Source organism: Alosa pseudoharengus, unplaced genomic scaffold, assembly GCF_046254945.1.
Source record: "Alosa pseudoharengus isolate Yale_2024_CS ecotype anadromous, Long Island Sound unplaced genomic scaffold, YU_APseudo_1.1 YU_APseudo_1.1_scf_21, whole genome shotgun sequence".
NCBI classification, from domain to species: domain Eukaryota; kingdom Metazoa; phylum Chordata; class Actinopteri; order Clupeiformes; family Clupeidae; genus Alosa; species Alosa pseudoharengus.
The window spans coordinates 21,390,367-21,410,541 of NW_027468674.1; the positions used below are offsets into that span (position 1 = coordinate 21,390,367).

The following is a 20,175-nucleotide window of genomic DNA, read 5'->3' on the forward strand; positions in this document are numbered from 1 at the left end:
GTGCGTTGGTTGGTGTGCGAGTGTGTGGGTGAATGCGTATGTGCATGTGTGTGTGTACACACACACACACACCCTCACACACATGTGTATGTGTGTTTGTGAGTGACACAGAGGATGGCCCATTTTAGCTGAAACCATGTAGCCCATTTTACCTCAGTGGGTTAAGGTAAACTAACAGCATTATTTCTGGTGGATGCCATCAAGACAGATATTATGCAGTTTTTTTATGTGCATGTTTGTTTTTTATAGATTTATCATCCTTATAATAGTTTAGTTAGATTTGATATGCCAGGCTACTTACCATGCAGCTTTCTGGTGCAGTTTTGATTTGAACTATTGCCCCGCCCACCATAGCAACCATAACCCAATCAAATCGCCTGTTACTTGTCAAGCACAGTTATGACAACAGTCTGAAATCCTTTGCAGTCATAAATTCCAGGCTCTAAATTCCAGAGGGGCTGGGACCCCCAAACCTTAAATGGCCCATTTTAGCTGATGGCCCATTTTACCTGATATCACCCTATGTGTATGTATAATATTAGGATAGATGGATGGATGGAGATAGATAGATAGATAGATACTTTATTGATCCCCAAGGGGAAATTCAAGAAATAAAAGATTGTAGGCCTAGGCCTAATGTTTAAATAAAATAAGTACCCTAAAAGGCAACATTCGAAATGAGGAGAAATAAGGCAAGATAAAGAGTAGCCTTTGGGGAGAAAAACTGAGTAGGCCTAGCCTTGGCTATTTTTAAGATCTTAACGTGAACTTAAAATAAAATTTGAGCTGAGACAAGGATGGATATTCCACAGGTGGTTCCTTGAACCCATTAATCAGCAAGTTTAATTTAATTTTTTTAGTTTTTTTATGTTGACCCTGTCGTGTATCTACAAAAGGACTGCAATATTCAACGATATGTGTTCTTTGGATCTTCCTCTTTATTTGCTAACTGAGGTAACATGGATAGCGACAGCACACACTAGAACTCATAACCAGAGTGGCGCGCTTACCTTTATGCAACGGCAGCCTCCAATAACACCTGAGGTCAAGGGTCACATAACAAATACATTTAACATTAAATACACCGTTTACTTATTAGTGTATCTCCATACACTACACTCCTCCCCTGAGATCTGAACTCAATACATTTACAGTACAAACAATATACATTTTTTCTTTTCTTTCTTTTTCTTTTTTTACAGAACATCTTTTCACACATTACATTGTCATAACAACTGAGTTCACAGATTTAATCTATCAGGTGGCTTCCTCTGCCGCTGCGGCCTCTGAGTCCCTTCTGCAACGGAAGAGAGAGCAGTATCACTGGAACTTTCTTGCTCCACTCCCTCAGTGGATTCTGTGACATTTACAGTCACACATGCATTCGGCACATTTTGAACAACCCTCAATTCATCATCATCAGATTCACTGTACACATTATCAATTACCGTATTGATCATTTGATTAACATGCCTCTTATACACCTTTCCATACACTTTCACTAGATATGTAACCGGACCCAGTGCCTTTACAATGCACCCAGGCACCCATTTAACACCTTCCCCTCCCCTGTGGTTTCGAACCAAAACTTTTTGCTTTGGTAGAAAGTGTCTGACCTTGTCTAATTTGTCCGCTTGCTTTAATTGTTCACTGTCCTGTTTCTGTTGCATGGAATCTCTGAAACTTGGTTTAGTGAGAGACAACCTGGTTTTGAATTGATGTCTCAGAAACAATTCTGCAGGAGTTTTCCCCGTAGTAGACTGTGGCGTGCTCCTATAACAGAATGAAAAGTTGTGGATGCAGTGCTGCAATGTCATGTTGCTACTCTGTCCCTTTTCCAGAGCGTTTTTCAGGTTCTGCACCAAACGCTCTGCAGCCCCATTAGACGCTGGGTGATAAGGAGAACTCTTAATGTGTTTTACACCATTATTTCTCAGGAAAGTTTCAAATTCAACAGATACAAATTGTGGTCCATTATCGGACACAAGTTCGTCTGGCAGACCCCAAGTGGCAAAGTATCCCCTCAAAACCTCTATGGTCTTTTCAGATGTGGTGCTACTCATCAGAGCTACTTCTGGCCAACGAGAGTAGCTGTCTGTGACCACTAAAAAGTTGAACTTTCCTTTCTGTGCATAATCTATATGTATCCTCTGCCATGGGCGATTAGGCCAGCTCCAGTTGTGAACAGGAGCTGTGGCAGGTTGGTTTCTGTTCAACTGACAGGTCTGGCAATTGTTTACAAGTGATTCTATGTCAGAATCCAAATTGGGCCACCAAAAATGACTACGGCCTAATGCCTTCATCTTTACCATTCCCTGGTGGTTTTCATGCAATTCACTTAACATTTTTGGTCTTAACACCTCTGGTATAATCACCCGAAAACCCCACATCACACCGTCAGCTCAGTGTTTCTGATAAAATATGGCCTTAGCTCCTCATCTTTCAAATACTTTGGCCAGCCATTCAACGTGAAGCGTTTCACTCTCTGTAGTACTGTATCAGTCATCGTCTATTTCGCGATCTCGTGTGAAGACACTGGTACTTTATCCAAGAAAGAGACCCTAAACACAGAGCTATACTCTGAGTCCCTCTCTTGTGTCTTTAGTGGTAAACGTGATAATGCATCCGCATTTGCATGTTGTAAAGATGGCTTATAACGTATACTGGTATGCTGCTAAAATTAATGACCACCTCTGCAGCCCAGCTGCTGCCAACGTAGGCACACCAGTTTTAGGGCCAAGTATCTTTAGGAGTGGTTTGTGGTCGGTGAACAGTGTAAACTTTCGTCCATACAGATAGTCGTTAAACTTGCTCACCCCAAAAATAATGCTAAGAGCTTCTTTCTCTATTTGAGAATAGTTGACTTCTGTTTTAGTGAGTGTTCTAGACACATACGCTATAGGTTTCTCACTGTTGTCTGGGAGCTGATGTGATATCACAGCACCTATGCCGTAAGGCGTAGCATCACATGCCAGAATTACAGGCAAGTTAGGATCATAATGTGTAAGCACTGGCGCGGCTACCAGCTGTGCTTTGGTACGTTCAAACGCCTCAACATTTTCTTGTCCAGTTCCATTCTTTATCTTTGTGTAAAAGCTCCGTCATGGGCTTAATTTCACTGGACAAGTTTGGTATGAATTTGCCATAGTAATTGAGCATGGCTAAGTATGACCTCAATTCTGTCACATTTTTCGGCACAGGAGCTTTGTCAATAGCCTCAGTTTTCTCTTTAATTGGATGCACCCCCTCGGCATCAATTACATGCCCGAGGTAGGCCACACTACTCTGAAAGAAAGCGCATTTCTCTTTGTTAAGCCTAAGCCCATGTTCTTCTAGTCTCTGTAACACTTGTTTCAAGTTATGCAGATGTGTATGGGTATCTGTTCCCGTTATCAGAATATCGTCTAGGTAACACACTACGCCATCAAGCCCTTGCAACACTTCATCCATAGTGCGTTGGAATATAGCGGGCGCGCTAGCGACCCCATATGGCAGGCGGTTGCACACATATAGGCCCCTGTGTGTATTGGTAGTGAGAAACGGTTTACTTTTCTCATCCATTTCTAGCTGAGTGTAAGCCTGTGTCAAATCAAGCTTTGTGAAATGCTTTCCACCTGCTAAGGTGGAGAATAAATCCTGCGGTTTTGGAAGTGGGTATTGATCAACATCGAGCCACTGATTAACTGTCACCTTATAATCTCCGCAAATGCGCACAGATCCGTCTCGTTTCGGAATGCACACAAGCAGCGCAGCCCACTCACTATGTCTTACAGGAGAGATTATTCCCTGTTGTTCGAGCTCGATTAACTTTTTCTCCACGATTTCGCGCAGTGCATAAGGCACTGGTCTGGCTTTACAAAACTTTGGTTTAGCATCCGGTGCTACACGTAAGGATGCAGTGACGCCTTTAGCGCGTCCTAGCTCTGTGCTGAACACTGCTTTGTGCTCTGAGCACACTTGTTCCACTGGGTCAGATACGGCAACGCGATTCACTTTTGACCAATCTAAATTGAGCACTCAAATCCAATCACGGCCCATGAGCGCGGGTGCCTTGCCACTAGCAAGGGCAACAGTAATTGCTGCTTCCCACATAGAGTGGTGAAGTCCCGCCCCTTCTACTTCCGATCCATGGGACCTATCTTTCAAAAAATTATGAACGGGAGTTAATGGAGAGATAACAATTATTTTTTGGTCCAGTTTGAATTGTGCCACAAATTTCACATATGATGTGTGTGAATTTAAAAGATAATTTTTCACGTCAAGAAAGTACTGTTGTTCGATAGACTTCAAAAGTTATGTTGGTTTTGTGCGAATCCACTCAGTGGACTACATCTCTGTCTCGAACGATGTACGTCACCAACGTAATGAAACGATAAGAGCTGTTATGCTAGTTAACGGTTGCATCTTGCTGCCTGCTATGTCACTTAACAGTATGTAATGTACAGTCTATGGACGAATACAACTTACCTGATGTGTTTAATCCTCTGACTCATGGTATTTTCTTCGGCAAGGAAAGCCCAATTAAGACCTGTTGCTGGTATGCTTGTACAATCTAGTGTGGCTGTGAATGAGCTAACGTCACTAGCGCGACTGATGGGTTTGTAGTCGTTGGAATTACGATCTTTCACAATGTTGTAATTCAATAGTTACGAAACAAACTGCAAATGTCTTTACATGAAAATTTGTCTTTAAAATTGACAAACATCATATGGGTAATTCAAGGCACAAGTCAACCGGGACCAGAAAATAATTTCTTTTTCGCCATAGACTGCCATTCAATTTTTTTTGAAAGATAGGTCCCATGGAGGCAAACGGAAGGGGCGGGACTTCACCACTCTATTGCACATTCACTACGATTTTACCTAACAAGGCTAACGGTTGGTCAGTGTATGTTCTTAATGTAATGTCACACGGTTGCAAGGTCACTCTCTTCAGTTTAGATCGATACAAGTTCTCTGAGATAACTGACATCGCTGCCCCGGTATCTACCTCCATGTACATTCTAACACCATTACATTTTACCATCACATTGTAAGGCTTCACATACTCACTCACAGTCTTTACTGTATACAGTCTCATATCAGTCCGCTGTTCAGTAGAGTGAGTCTCTGGCTCTGATTCGCTAGTTGCGTCTGCCTGGTCCACAAAGTTCACCTCCGCCCCCCCTTTGGTCCGAGGCGGGCGTGCAGATGAATGTTCCGAAAACCGCATCCCCCGGTCCTTTCCAGCGGTGGAACCCCGATTCCGGCAGGCTCGCTCCAGATGCCCATTCTTTCCACATCCACGACACTGGAAGTCTTTGAAGCGGCAGTTCCCTGGTCCGTGTCCTTTCCCAAGGCACCTGTAGCATTCCTGCTGACTGTCGCTGATCTCCCTCTGGTTCCGTTCAGTCCTGGGCTCTCATGGTCTCCGCACTCCGACGTGGTCTGTTCGCAGATGCACAGACGACCGCCCCCTCTGCATACTGTCCAGTCCCGAATTTGTGCATTCGAAATTGTTCATTAATTCGACCATCTTTTGCCATGTTAGTCCCTCGCCAATGGCGGCATTCAGTAACTTTCGACGCAGCCCTTGGCTAGATGTTCCACACACAAACTGATCTCGGAGCTGCTCCTCAAGGCTCGCGCCGAAATCGCATGTAGACGCTAGCCTTTTTAGGCTAGCAATGTAATCTACGAAGTTCTCTCCAGCCTGTTGTCGTCGGCTTCTAAAAGCAAATCTTTCCGCCAATACGTTCTTCTTTGGCGTGTAAAAATTGCGCAATGTTTCTAGCAAATTTGAGGGAGAGTTCATTGAAACCCTTAGGAGAAATCAAATCCTTCAGCAAGGCAAAGTTCTTTGGTCCAACTACTGACAAAAATACAGCTCAATCTTGTTAGCAGAAAAAATTTGTAAAAGTCTCTCCTCATAATTTTCGAACGTTTCTGCTGCTTCGTCGAACTGCAGTCAAATATCTGTACTGTAAAGTGCCATGGCTTTAAGCAGATAGCCTCTTTTAAAAATCTAGCTGCTAATGTTACCGGTCAGGACGGGAGTCACCCGCTGCACATAAAAAGAAGAGGAAAATCCCATCCTCGTCGCCAAAGTTGTCGTGTATCTACAAAAGGACTGCAATATACAACGATATGTGTTCTTTGGATCTTCCTCTTTATTTGCTAACTGAGGTAACATGGATAGCGACAGCAGACGCTATAACTCATAACCTCTTTTCTCAAGAGAGCGCACCAGAGTGGCGCGCTTACCTTTATGCAACGGCAGCCTCCAATAACACCTGAGGTCAAGGGTCACATAACAAATACCTTTAACATTAAATACACCGTTTACTTATTAGTGTATCTCCATACACTACAGACCCGAAATCCTGGAAACCCAGGAATATCACGTTGTTGGGCAGTGAATGCATGTGCTTAACTAGATTGTGGTGGATCAATCATATTGCTTTCTTAAATCGTAAAATATTCTGTGGTCTCAGTTCACTGTTGAATGGGCCTAGCCTACCCTATACTTGCTCAAAATATATGCTTTGTCTAGTAGAGGTGCTTCAAATTGGCGCTTAAAATCGCCTGTCTCAGAATATATAGAAGAGATCCAGGGCAATTCTGCGCAAAACTGTCACATCCATATTTAGTTGGCGTTACGGACGTGACAGTTTTGCGTGGTATTGCCCCCGTATCGTTATATAGCCTAAAGCTCTGTTCTCGCTAGCTTTCTCCTTTTTGAGCAATCAATGATCAGGGTTGGGTCAGATTACTTTGAAATGTAATCCATTACTGACTACAAATTACATGTCAATGTTTGTAATCAGTAACGTAATCAGGATTACCAAAAACATGTAACGTAATCTGATTACTTTTGGATTACTTTTAGATTACTTCAATAAATATGTCCCTTAAGTAAAAGACACCACCACTGAATTGATGAAAGAATTCTCATTCTATTTTTCTGTTTATTATTTCATTACATCTAAGAAATCTCTTTGCTCTGAGTAAAGCATTCCTGTGTGAATTAACTGATCTTTTCCTCCAAAAATCTTAAGCCCCTTGTTTTAGTGTTACCATTTACTTTGAGGTCACCAGGTCCCATTGTCTAAAAAACACCCAAAACTAATACATTTCTATAGCTATTCTCCACTTTGGGGGTGGTATTTTGGTGGTTGAAATTTTCCCCATCCCAAAATTGATCACTTAGTCATGAATGTGATCATGGATCACTATTCTCCAAACATGCACAACTCAGCTTAACCTTTATAAGGGCATGCCTGGACAATGAATTTAGCTTTCGCTGGATTTTTTTGACCCAGGGACATGGCCTGAGATTGAATGACACCATGTCCATTTCAATTGTGGGGGTGAGAAAAGTATTCCTTTGGGATGTTTTTCAACCAGGGGGACCTGGTGACTTTCTCAAAGTAAACGTTAACACTAAAACAAGAGGCTACATTAAGATTAGGAGGAAAAGATCAGGCAGTGTGCCAAAGACCTGCCCCAATAGTAAATAAGTTAGTAAGTAAGTATAGATACTCTTTTGATCCCGTGAGGGAAATTTGGTCTCCCAATCCGCGAATTAGTGAAGCACAGTGAACACACAGTGAGGTGAAGCACACAATGAGCACACAGTGAGGTGAAGCACACACCAACCCGGAGCAGTGAGCTGTCTGCTACAACGGTGCTCGGGGATCAATAAGGGGTTAGGTGCCTTACTCAAGGGCACTTCAGCCGTGGATGTGGGCATGGGAGAGCAGTGCTCAACCACTTCCCCCGCCCACATTTTTTCTACTGGTCGGGGATCGAACCAGCAAGCCCGAAGCTTGTCGAATTAAAAGATAACTAGGCTATCATTAAAAAGTTGCATTGCTTGCATGATAAAATGTAATCAGGTAATCCCCAACAATGTAACTGTAATCTGATTACACAATTTTTTTATTGTAATCTGGGCTGATTATAGGTACTTGATTTTTGTAATCTAATTACGTAATCCAGATTACATGTAATCCGTTACTACCCAACCCTGTCAATGATTTGAAAATAACTTACTTATCGTTAACTTAGATATCCATCTGATTGTTTCTCATCCCGTCTCCTGTCCTCTCCTATCGCTCGTTTCAGGCTATCAGTCTCTTCTCCATAGTAGGCTACTTTAGGCTACTCACTGACTCGACTTTATCAGAATTCAATGATTTCACTGGCTGAGTAGCAGCAAGCGAAATGATGGTTCCTGAAGTAAATGCTGTTATCCTAACCAACGAAACATTTAGCGCAGCTTTGAAATCTTACGTGAAAATCTAAATTAGGCTATTATGGTCTGGGTCCGGATAGGATCACGTCACGGTCCGGACTCGGACCGCGGTCCGCCATTTGGTAATGGCTGGTATATAGCCTACTTGGGATGCTTAAATGCGGATGTCAAAGATTTTCTATTTTCGTATTGATGTGAATTAAAGTGTAGAGCTGAAGTTTAAACGGTAGGCCTAGCTGTGACGTGCAGTCACCTGACATCACCAGCAAATTAAAGGATATTTCATAACTATTAACTTGGACAGCTCGCCTTAAGAGCAGTGCACACGCGTTCACGCTACGAGCATGTTCGGGAAACAGTCGGAAAAACCAAACGAACGATCGTAAGATCAATCGTAGAAAACCCTTGTAAGAGCGTGTCTCCGTCGTTATCGGGAGAATGGGCCCAGTCAGACCCGGCGGCAGACACAAATTCACGGACGGGCATTACACCTTTCCAGGGGGGGCACGGGAACTTAAATTTATCACGGTAGTTTAATCTTACACTTGACAAAACATTCTAATATGAAAATATAGATGCAATTGTTGTAAAATGGTGCAGCTCATTTAAGAGAGCCCCGTGCGCAGGGATGGAGAGAGAGAAAGCGAGAGGGGATATGTGTGAACTGAGAACTGAGATGCGTGTGGAAAAAGTAGACGTGCTGTTGAGACTGGAGCTAGTCATATTCAAAATAATGCAAAAATAAATCCGCAGATAAAACCCAAATCCTCGTTCATTTGCTAACCACTTTCAGATAGAGTGTTAGGGAGTTAGCCCCGAAGTTACGGATAGCCTAACTTCGGCCCTGGAGTGGTAACAAGCTTCCTCTTCTCCGACTAGGTCAGAAGAAAAAACAATAAAGGTTAACGCTATCAAACAAACCCAGAAACTAGGCCTACTTCTACTAACTACGATATGAGATATAGCCTACCTGCGAGCCGATAAGCCATATTTGTAATCGGATGACAGGGGTTAGTGCAGAAGCGAAGTAGACTGCGCCACACTGTAAAAAGTTTAACGTAAAATTTACAGCAACTTGCTGGCAGCAAATAACCAGCAAGTTGCTGTATTTCACTCTACAGTACACCTACTGTATATGAAATCACAGTACCTATGCCTGATACTGTAAATGCAAACTACAGTAGTACTACCAGTGCTGTAATGTATACAGCATTGAATTGTCTACCGTATTTTTAATCACAGTACTTATGGATCATACTGTAACTAAGTACAGTAGTAATACCAGTGCTGTAATATTATATACAGTAATTTTGGGAAATTCATATCCTGCTTTATCTACAGCCAGGATAAATTTGGCTAGGCCTAGTTATGGTTTAGGCTACACAAACTTGCATAAATAACCATTGACAACTTGTTATCAGTTTGAAAAGCAAGTACATTTATTCACTTTTTTCCGTTTAGAAATTCTCGTGTGCTGCATCCTAACGTTAGACCAACGGTTGCAGTCAGCCTGATCCACCACCAGTAGCAGAGTGAAGCAGCACCTAGCAGAAATAGAAGAAGAAAAGATAAATAGTGTTAGATAACAATGTTCAACTGAAACTGAAGGCTACTTACAAGTGAAACTTTAGAATAATCATTTATACATATATATACTGTATGTTTTTTGAGTTTACTGTCAAAATGCCAGGCTGAAGATGGTGTTAGCATAACTCAGTTTCGCAAGGTATATTTAACGTTAGCCAGCTGGGTGAGCTCATTTATGATGTTTGCTTGCAGCAACAGCCATTCGCGCTGTTCGTCCGAACAACGGTTAATGATAGTCAGATGTGACTTAAAGTTAACTTATATCAATATTGCTAAAGTTCGCCTATTAAACTCACAAAACCGTACATGATTACGGGGAGTTAACGTTACATAAGTCAGCTAAACCTCCACGTTAACGTTAACCAGCAGCACATCATCTTCAGCCTAACATTTGTGACAGTAACATACTAGGCCTAGCACTACTAGTGAATGTTTTATATAAATGATATGAATATAATAAACTGTAACTTACTGAGAACTAAGGTAGGCCTAATATAAATGAGACTGCCATAACGTTAACGTAACATAAAACATTAACGTTAATGCCACCGTCACCGCAACTATGATAGCTAGCCTAACGTTAGCTGCTACTTAGTTGATCCAACAAGCATGGATGAGTTGTAAGTTAGACAGTACAACGTACATAGACTGTACACATGCCCGAATTTAATGTAGTACACTTTCACAATGAAACATTAACGTTACATAAATAAATGCTTGCTTACCATTAAGGTGGAGCTGCGAACTTGTCAGAGTGCTGAACACCGTTGGTCTGACTGACTGAACTGTTGCTCAAAAATGATCTCCCGCCGGACAGTTCAAACGTCGTCGCGCGGTGCACGTTTCAATCACCACGTCAAAATTTCCCAGTAAACCATAAATCCATGACTTTTCAATATCTTTTCAAAATGATGATTTGGATGGAAAATCAACATAATATCAATGTCACCTTGCTATCTGGGAGCTTAACTTTGTATTTATGTGCAAAAAGAAAACAGAAAACCCCAACTGATTTTCCGCCATGTTTTTTCAAAATTTTCAAAAAGCTGACAAGTGAGGGAGGAGTCAGATTTATTACTGTGTTATGATTCGCAGCAAATTTTTATTACTGTAGTTTGACCATTTTTGACCATAATTCATAGCGAAACCACAGCAACATACTGTATTCACAAATACAGTACACATTTTCCCCAAAAACAGCAGTGATGCTGTGAAAATCACGGAATCTTGTTACAGTGCACGTAACCTCATCTCCATTTAGGTGATGGGCTTACTTAATGTTTCTGATTGATTAGCTACAGAATAATACAGATTTTACAAGTTTTATTTGCTACTTGCTAGATTGACAAACGTATAATATAGGCCTATATTTAATAAGTGTTCAAAATCAATCTATGGGATTGGGGTTGGTTGGTGCACTGCCCTGCAAAGCCAAAGTGCAGTATCTACGAAAATTCCAAACTGAGAAAAAGAGCATTGTTGTTTGTCTTTCACACTGTATTTTAGCAGATACTGTAAAATGAAAATCCCTATATCTTCAGGAAATGTTTAAGTAGATTAATGAGATTTTGATAGATTGATCAGAGGATATGGCATTTTATATTGGTGTAAAAAAGTGAATTTCACAAAAAATGTAGTTACTGCCCTTTGGCTTTGTAGGGCAGTGCAGCCAAGCTCGTCCAGGGCGGGCACAGATGGCTTCCAGGATGGGCCTGGCCCCCCAAAGCCCCCCCATGACGCCGGGACTGGGCCCAGTACTGTATAAGGCCAGACAACAATACACCCCATATGGGACAATTTTCCCCCTTTACGTCTATCAAAATAGAACTTTATACAATGAAAGTATCCATGAAAAGTAACATTTTTGCCCGAAATACACCCAAATAGTAAAAGTATATATGAAAAGTAACTGTTTTTATCACAAGTTTCTTTTGAAAATCTTTTGTATTTGCCTGGCCTTCTTGGTACACATCTCGGATTGATGAGAATTTAACATATTTCCTCAACTAGGATTTCTTAGGACTTTTAGTATGTTGTAAATGATCTAAGCTGCAAAAAAATATTTTACAATTAGTCTGTCGTAAAAAGGCTACTTTGCCTGGATCAAAGACCCAGTCAGCGTGTGACGGTGATGTTATCTGCAGAAGATATCACAGATGTAGTTCCTCTTCCTTTGTTTTGCATTTCCGTTTCATCAAGTAGTTTGGCCCCGGCGACCTTCAAACGGTTGGCACGGCAAGTGCCTGTTCCCTCAATGCCGTACAATTTCAATTGGTGAAGAAGGGCAATTGAGCTAAACAAATTTACACCACAGTTGTGGTCATTGTGGTGTAAATCACTACAAAGACAAATAACCACCTCTGGAGCCATTCCCCACTCTCACCCACATCACCTCGTCCACCACCAGTACCCTGGTACAGCTCGAACCTGTACATGTACCCAAAGCTACCAGCTCTAACCCACACTTTGAACCCCCATGGCTAAGGTTTTTTTGGTGTGTATTGTTTGCTTGAATGCCGGCCCTTGAAAGGGATAATCTGTTCATCCACTGCTTGAAATTCTTCTGGACTCATTGCTGCAACAAACCGCTCCTCTAGCACGTCCAAGACCGGCCTCAATTTGTAGAACTTGTCGGCATTGGACTGTGAGTTGTTGTCAACAGAATGGAGGAATCTTTTGATCTCCTCGAATCTTCTGAGGGAAAAAGACTGGAGAAAAGCTCTAAAGGCTCCTCAACCTCAGCAGTCACATTGACCATACCAGTAAAGGCTGGGAGATCGCCCTCATAGAGATTGTCCCTACGAGCCCATACTCTGTAATCCACTCTGCCTCTCCCTTCACCTCCACATCTGCTTCTGCCTCTCTACCTCTTCCTGTCATTCACCATCTCAACCTCTTGTCTGCCTGTGTCTCTCTCTAATTCTCTTTCATCCTCACTGCTTGCCTCATCTGATGATTCGTCTGTGCTCTGTCTGTGTGGTAGATGGTACTGGAACAAAATCCTCATCACTGTCATAATGCCACTGCCCTCTGGAATATTCTTCACTATTCTATACTGAGATGATTTGGGTTCCTGTTTGAAAGGGGAAAAGTCATTTCTCTCTCTCTCTCTCTCTCTCTCTCTCTCTCTCTCTCTCTCTCTCTCTCTCTCTGTGTGTGTGTGTTTGTGTGTGTACACCACTTAGTCACCACCTAATGTCTTAATATATTACTCTTTGCAACACATGCACACCATTCATTGGTCTCTATATATTTCTGTAATGTTGTCATAAATATGCAGTTCACATAATTTATAACATGTAGTTAGGTCATTATTTATGTTTACCAAATGTTTTTAAAGTGGTTAAATTCATATTTGAACAATACAAATAAAAAAAACTTCCTAGTTACAAAATCAGATTTTTGGTCATTTAACTCTGTTGCGCAACGTCCACATATGTGGACAGTTGGTTTTTAGGGTCTACAAACTATATTTTACATCAAATTTCATTTCTAGACACATTTCAACACACAGTTCAACACACTCTCTTGTACACCATAATATATTTTTTACCTGATTTTTCCTTCTTGAGTAGAAACTTTTTACAGATATGCCTGGAGCATTCAGCACATGGCCATTACTGTCAGCCACATTGAATTGATGATGTCATCAAGCAGTCAATATTCCAAATATAAGATGATACATATTGTTAATATATTGCAATGGATCTATTAACACTGCCCTCAGGTGGATTGAAGTATATCAACATGATATATCCACAGATGTGGACATTGCGCATGAAAGGGTTAAGACAAGGCGATTTCCTATGCAGGTATTGACTTTAGACTATATTGGGGCGAAGCACTGCAATGGTGAAGAAAGTGTCATGACATAAAGGCCGTTCACACCACAATAACTATACAGATATAAACATTCACACTGAGAACTATAACAAGCATTCACACTGACCAACAATAATGAAAGTCTCTCCTGTTGATCAGGCGCGCGGGAACCTATTTTTGACCAGGGGTGCTGAATAACAAAAATAATGGATGTCCGACGATTTCTAACCCCCCCCTTCCCCTGGACGTTTAGGATTTTGACTGCTAAATACGTCATTTTAGTGTGGTGTGCGGGTGATGGCGAGAAGTTTTAGATAAGTCATGGGCAGCCACAAATTCCAATGTTCCGCGACAGCACTCCGAGTCCACTGCGCCCACCCTAACCCCACAGAAGCGCACTTGACATTATTAGCCTATTTCAGTATAGCTAAGGAAAATTACTTTTCTGATTGTCAAAACCACACTAGAGATGTTAGGCTTTAAATATAGGCTAATAATCAGGCTGCAATGATCTCGCAAATAATTTCTGAATAGCCTAAAGTGTGTCGTCTCCACAGCAAGTACATGTCCTAATAATTTCTATCTTAGTGACTAGGATAGTGAAATGATTGCACTAGCTAATTTATTATTTTTGCAAAACTGTAAAATGCAATTAAAGTTTCTTTCAGCTTATCCATGTTTTTTTTGAATGTGTAAATCGAAAAAAGAATATGTAGGCCTATATCAACCGTAGGCCTACACACTTAATCGCTATCACATAAATGAAACCACGCTACGGTTCTTACAGTATAGGCTAACTGACTCACGTTCACGTTGATCTCTATAACTGTTAATTTTTAGTAGCCTATATTTGAACCTATCCATAACCCTTTTGCTATTTGACTACTCATTATTTCACATACAAAAATATAAATGTCAGACAGCGAATTAGTAATTATTTAAAAAAATATATAATAATTTTTAAAAATCTATCTTCTGCCAGCAGGGGGTGCTGCAGCACCCTCAGCACCCCCCTTCCCGCGCCCCTTGCTGTTGATGAATGTGATGTCTAACATTTGATGGATTCTGTATGTTAGTCCTTCATACTCACTGTTACTTCCTATAAAAATTGTGATGAGTCAAGGCTCTGAAATCATTTCATATAAGGTAAGGTTACAGATAGTATAACTCAGTATAAATCAGCATTTTTCATTTGATTTGAGCATTAAGGATTATAACAAGTAAATTGTGAACTCCAAAGCATTGCCTTGAAGCTGCTGCTCTGAATGATCAGGGGAAACTTACTGTCTGCAGAAGTTCTTTTTCCTGCAGTGGCTGTTGTCGTGGATTTCACCTCAGGAACGATACTTCTTTTCCCAGGACTCGTGGTTTCTGGTGTGATATCTGAAGTAGTGTAGACTATAGAGTGACATATAAAGCATGAGTAAATAAGATGGAGAAAAATAATACAATTGTGCTCAAACCGTGTAACAGTCCTGGCCGAATCATAGCTATGAGGATATCCTTTAACCCTTAGAACCCTAAGCTGTTTTTAGGGCATTTTCACTACCTGCATTGCCATGAACAAAGTAAAGGCAAAAAAGGTGTTTCTTTGCTCGGACCTCAAAACCGGATTATGAACATGCTTTGCCGTAGTAGAAACACACGATAGCGTTGGATTATAAACATGCTTTGCCACAAAAACAGACAAAAACAGACAAAAACGTGGGGTAAGTCCAGCTATATGAAGTTATTATTTTGCTGTCACTTCGTCTGTTTTAGAACCCAGAAGGATGTACTTGGTATCAAATGATAGCTCTGTCTCCTCTTTCATCTGACATGCGTGGCATATCTATCCGATCACGGGTCCGCGAGTAATTCAAACGAGAGTAATGGGTGTGCAGCGTTGGTTTGTGTACATGACGTTAATATTTTGCAGTCACTTCGTCTGTTTTTATAAGCCAGAAGGATCAATATACATGGTACCAATGGATAGCCGTGTCTCCTCTTTCATCTGATATGCTTGCCATATCTATGCGATCACAGGTTCGCGAGTAATTCAAACGAAAGTAATGAACTAATGAACCTAATAGTCCTAATGAACTATGTGAACGCAGAGAAGTATGTAAATATGATGCTATTTGATTTAATTTCGTTGGAAAGCCCCACTTCTTCTCTGTCATGCTATAAAGGTTTCATTTCCCTGCGATGAACAGCCGCGGAGCAATGTAAACAGGGAAGAAAGGGTGTGTTTTTTGACGCACTTTCCGTCAATCGGGTTCAAGGGTTAACAACCACACTCTCGTTTGTGTCAATTTATGGAAGTATGAGCACTTTCAAAAGATGTTCAAAGGTAGAACTAAATATGTCACTCATTTGTAAACATTTACATTTACACACAAAATACATCGACAATTACATACTCACATTCTAACAAATATATGTTACATATTCACATTACACACATACATTTACAAACACACACATACTTTACCTACCAGGAAAAGGAGTAGTAATGTTTTCATTTGGAGCAATGGTGGCATTTTCAGTGCAGGAAAAGCCTATACATAAAATGCAATAAACACAATGACATATCTGTGTATACATCTGCATATATAATGAATCTGCAGCACTTAATGACTTTGCAAACTTGCTTTCAGAAACAGACTGGGACCAGGTGTGTGGATCACTATCGTGGGCTTTACTATTTAATTTACCCATTTACTGAGCAAGTGACAGTTCTGTCCAATGTCCTATGTGTTTCTGAAATTTCTTCAAAAATCAGTATTTCCTCTAAATGAACTTCTGATTATCTAAATTGAATTACTATCTTCTTCCATACAGATTTTTGCCTGATTGTGTGATATGATTTGAATTGAATGTCACCTTTTATGTTGAAAAGTGAAACTTTCCCATAATATAGATTCATTACACCCAAAGTTAAATATTTCAAGCATTTTTTTTGTTTTGTTTAATCTTAATTATTATTATCTCCCTGTCTGGGCAGGGAAAAGGACTTTTCCACATTTTTCTATTTTTTGAGATACACCTGTAGTGTATAATCTTTTGTTTATACATTGTCTTTGCTAAAGTGACACCAAATGCTGGAACCTCGCCAAACATGCTCTTCTATGCTACTATGTCTTTATGCAAATTCCGGAATGTGAACTGGTGAACATGAAATTAAAACAGATTCTGACTCTGATATTAGTGCCACATCTGACAAATGATTAGAACATATTACATTACATTACAAGGTAATTTGTCGTGTTATAGAAACATGACAAATGTGATGCAAACTACCACAAATCAACCCCAATTATAGTTTTTTATGTTTTTGTATAATATATCATTATACCAGATGACAGTCCAGGGGATGCTTAACTTCTACAGACACCCAGATGTTTACCAACACTCTATGGCAAGACATCTCTCTCTCTCTGATCAGTGTGAGTAGATCACTCATTCACTCAAACCTGCGATAACATCTATTCCCAAAATCAAAAGTTCAAAAGACATGAAAATGAGACACTTACATTTGAAATTCACGATAACAAACGCAGCAAGGATCCATGTCCTTGATGCCTCCATGCATGCAGACCAATGATATAGAGTTGAAGTAATCTGCTCTCATTCAATCAATCTATATAGTGGCACTCCTTTTGGCCACACCTTTTTTTTGACAACATGTAACCTCACAAGTGACACAGTAATCACAAGGCCTTTTCACACAGAGATCCCGCTAAATTTGCGGGAAGAGGAGACGTCTTTTTGCCGTCTTTTTGTGTCTGAAAGCTAGGTGAAAATTTGCCTGCCTGCTGATCTGTTCACATGATGCGGCATTTTGGGGAGCCAGGAGGCAGGATCAGCAATAGTAAAAATTGTGACGTGCAACAGGGGGTGTGTAGAGTGATAGTCGTAGGCCTTATTATGCGTGCGTGGGCCTTCAGATACAGACTGCACTTTGGTTAGCTTGCATTTGCTTTGCTGTTGCTGTTAGAATGTTAGATTCTTGCGATAGATGTCTTCAGAAAATAAAAAGTAATTTGGAAGGGAAATTGAAGAGAAGAGTTGCCCTTGCGTTCGCCGTGATTCCACTTTGAAAATCAGAGGTCCACAGGCTACTGTGGCCTTGGTCAGTGGCGCCGCCAGCCGTAATCCTGTACGCACTGTGCGTACAATTTATTCATGAAATCATTCAATATTACAGCAATAAGTTAATGCGAGTATGGATCGTCTCAAAGTTTGGGACAACCAAACAGCAGTGTAGGCAAAGCAAATCCTAATTGTTAGGTTACCATAGCTGTCTTTTCTCTAGGCCTGGGCATATCGGAAATCGCGACATAAGCACATTGGTTTCTTTTTTCTTTTCTTTCTTGTTCGCGTGTTGGGTAGTGAAGCGATAATGCATTTAAAGCAGTAGCCTACATCATGTGAGCCGATATGGCCAGAGCTGCTGCTCTGTAGGTATTCTGTCCCACCCAAATTTGCTGAACTACTTGCGAAGTAGCCTATTATCACAGACATCACATGTATCACACGAAAGAGCTTTTTCTCAGCTTTTAAATGATGTTAGTGTTTAGTTGTTGTGGTAAACGGTTTGCGAGAAAACTTTAATTTAATCATAACTTAGTAACTTTAATTTAATCATATTTTTTGCGCCCGTCTCCCTACCCATTCATCTTGGTTGAATACTTCGCGAACTTTACCTCAACACATGACAAACCATATATCAGAATAAACAGCAGACTTTACCTAACACAAAGGTGTGAAGCATGCCCCTGTACAGTTAGCCATTCCAGAGCCATTCCTAATTAAATTTGCAGCAATGTCTTTATGCATGTCTCCAACTTTGCGGTTCCTAATGTGTTTAAATCGTTCAATAGGTCTACATACAAAACAAATGTTACAAATATCGCCACAAATACAAAACAAAAAATACAAAACAAATGTTACAAATATCGCCAAATACAAAACAAATGTTACAAATATCGCCAAATACAAAACAAATGTTACAAATATCGCCTAGATATCTGTAAGCATTACAATAAGAGGATATACATATAGGGCAGACAGACGCTCATGAGTTCATGCTTTGTTTTTTCGCTGGATTTTAGGATAGCCTATTATGGCAACTGATTGCATTCCAAGCTACAGTCAACTCTAGCAGGCATTGAATGACTGGAGACTTTGTGAATTTATAAATTGACATAATGTGCTGTCTATGCTATTGCTGCTTTTGATCAGTTAGATTTATTTGCAATCTCCTGTGGTGGGCTGGACATAGCATCGAAATGCCCGCCCAGATTCCCCTTTCCGCCTTGACCCATTCACACTGGTGCCGGAACGAAAAAACTCGGCAAAATGTCTAGGGGGCTTGGTAGTAAATTTGGCGAGACACTTTGTCCCGCCGTTCCGCCTCGGTCTATGTGAAAGGGACAGTCGTTCCGCGATTCTACATAAAATCGCGGCAATTTTGCCAGTGTGAAAGGGCCTACAATTACAGCGGCCAGGCAGGGGTGCTGCTAGATAATTTGGGCCATATGACAGACAATAATTCTGGGCCCCCGATTATTGGGGGGGGGGTGGTATCTGTAGGCCCCCTGTCAGTGCTGGGCCCTTAGAATGGTCCTAACCCCCCCCCCCCCCCCCCCCCATAGCAGCGCCCCTGCAGCCAGGTAGTTACAGCGCTACACTCTGAGAGCATGAACATGGGAGCTCACGAACATGTAGCGTTTTCATTTTGACTGCTTTGAGTTCTTGGAGAGTTTCTGCTTTAATGTCTTTGCAGAATAGCCTCCCAGAGCTGCCAGAATAGCCTCCCAGAGCTGCTGCTTGGATGTGCCTCCCACCCTCATAGATTTTTTGCTTGATGATGCTCCAAAGGTTCTCAATAGGGTTGAGGTCAGGGGAAGATGGGGGCCACACTATGAGTTTCTCTCATTTTATGCCCATAGCAGCCAATGACCCAGAGGTATTCTTTGCAGCATGAGATGGTGCATTGTCATGCATAAAGATGATTTTGCTACGGAAGGCACGGTTCTTCTTTTTGTACCACGGAAGAAACTGGTCAGTCAGAAACTCTACATACTTTGCCGAGGTCATTTTCACACCATCAGGGACCCTAAAGGGGCCTACCAGCTCTCTCCCTATGATTCTGGCCCAAAACATGACTTCGCCACCTCCTTGCTGACGTCTCAGCCTTGTTGGGACATGGTGGCCATTCACCAACCATCCATTACTCCATCCATCTGGACCATCTAGGGTTGCACAGCACTCATCCGTAAACAAAACGGTTTAAAAATTAGTCTTCATGTATTCCTGAGCCCACTGCAACCGTTTCTGCTTGTGAGCATTGTTTAGGGGTGGCCGAATAGTAGGTTTATGCACACAAACTTCTTGAGGATCCCACACCTTGAGTTTCGTGGGACTCCAGAAGCACCAGCGGCTTCAAATACCTGTTTGCTTTGCAATGGCATTTTAGCAACTGTTCTCTTAATATGAATTTGTCTGGCAGAAACCTTCCTTATTATGCCTTTGTCTGCACAAACC

The 20,175-nt window shown here is 41.2% G+C and overlaps 1 protein-coding gene and 1 long non-coding RNA gene across 2 annotated transcripts in view; both read right to left on the reverse strand.

The window, feature by feature from the left end:
* The window catches only part of LOC143138257 (transmembrane protease serine 9-like), a 33,356-nt gene extending 16,142 nt beyond the window's left edge, over positions 1-17,214 (reverse strand). The window contains exons 1-3 of the mRNA XM_076298756.1: positions 17,160-17,214; positions 16,122-16,184; positions 14,929-15,042 (exon numbers count right to left, since the gene is read on the reverse strand). Of these exons, the coding sequence (XP_076154871.1) occupies positions 14,929-15,042; positions 16,122-16,184; positions 17,160-17,214 (232 nt within the window). The remainder of the gene's footprint in view (positions 1-14,928; positions 15,043-16,121; positions 16,185-17,159) is intronic.
* LOC143137820 (uncharacterized) lies at positions 9,647-11,054 on the reverse strand. Its single transcript, XR_012990100.1, has 2 exons — positions 10,548-11,054; positions 9,647-9,779 (listed from the first exon to the last, which is right to left on the reverse strand). It is a non-coding gene; the product is annotated as an uncharacterized LOC143137820 (long non-coding RNA).
* Positions 17,215-20,175: the final 2,961 nt, after the last annotated feature.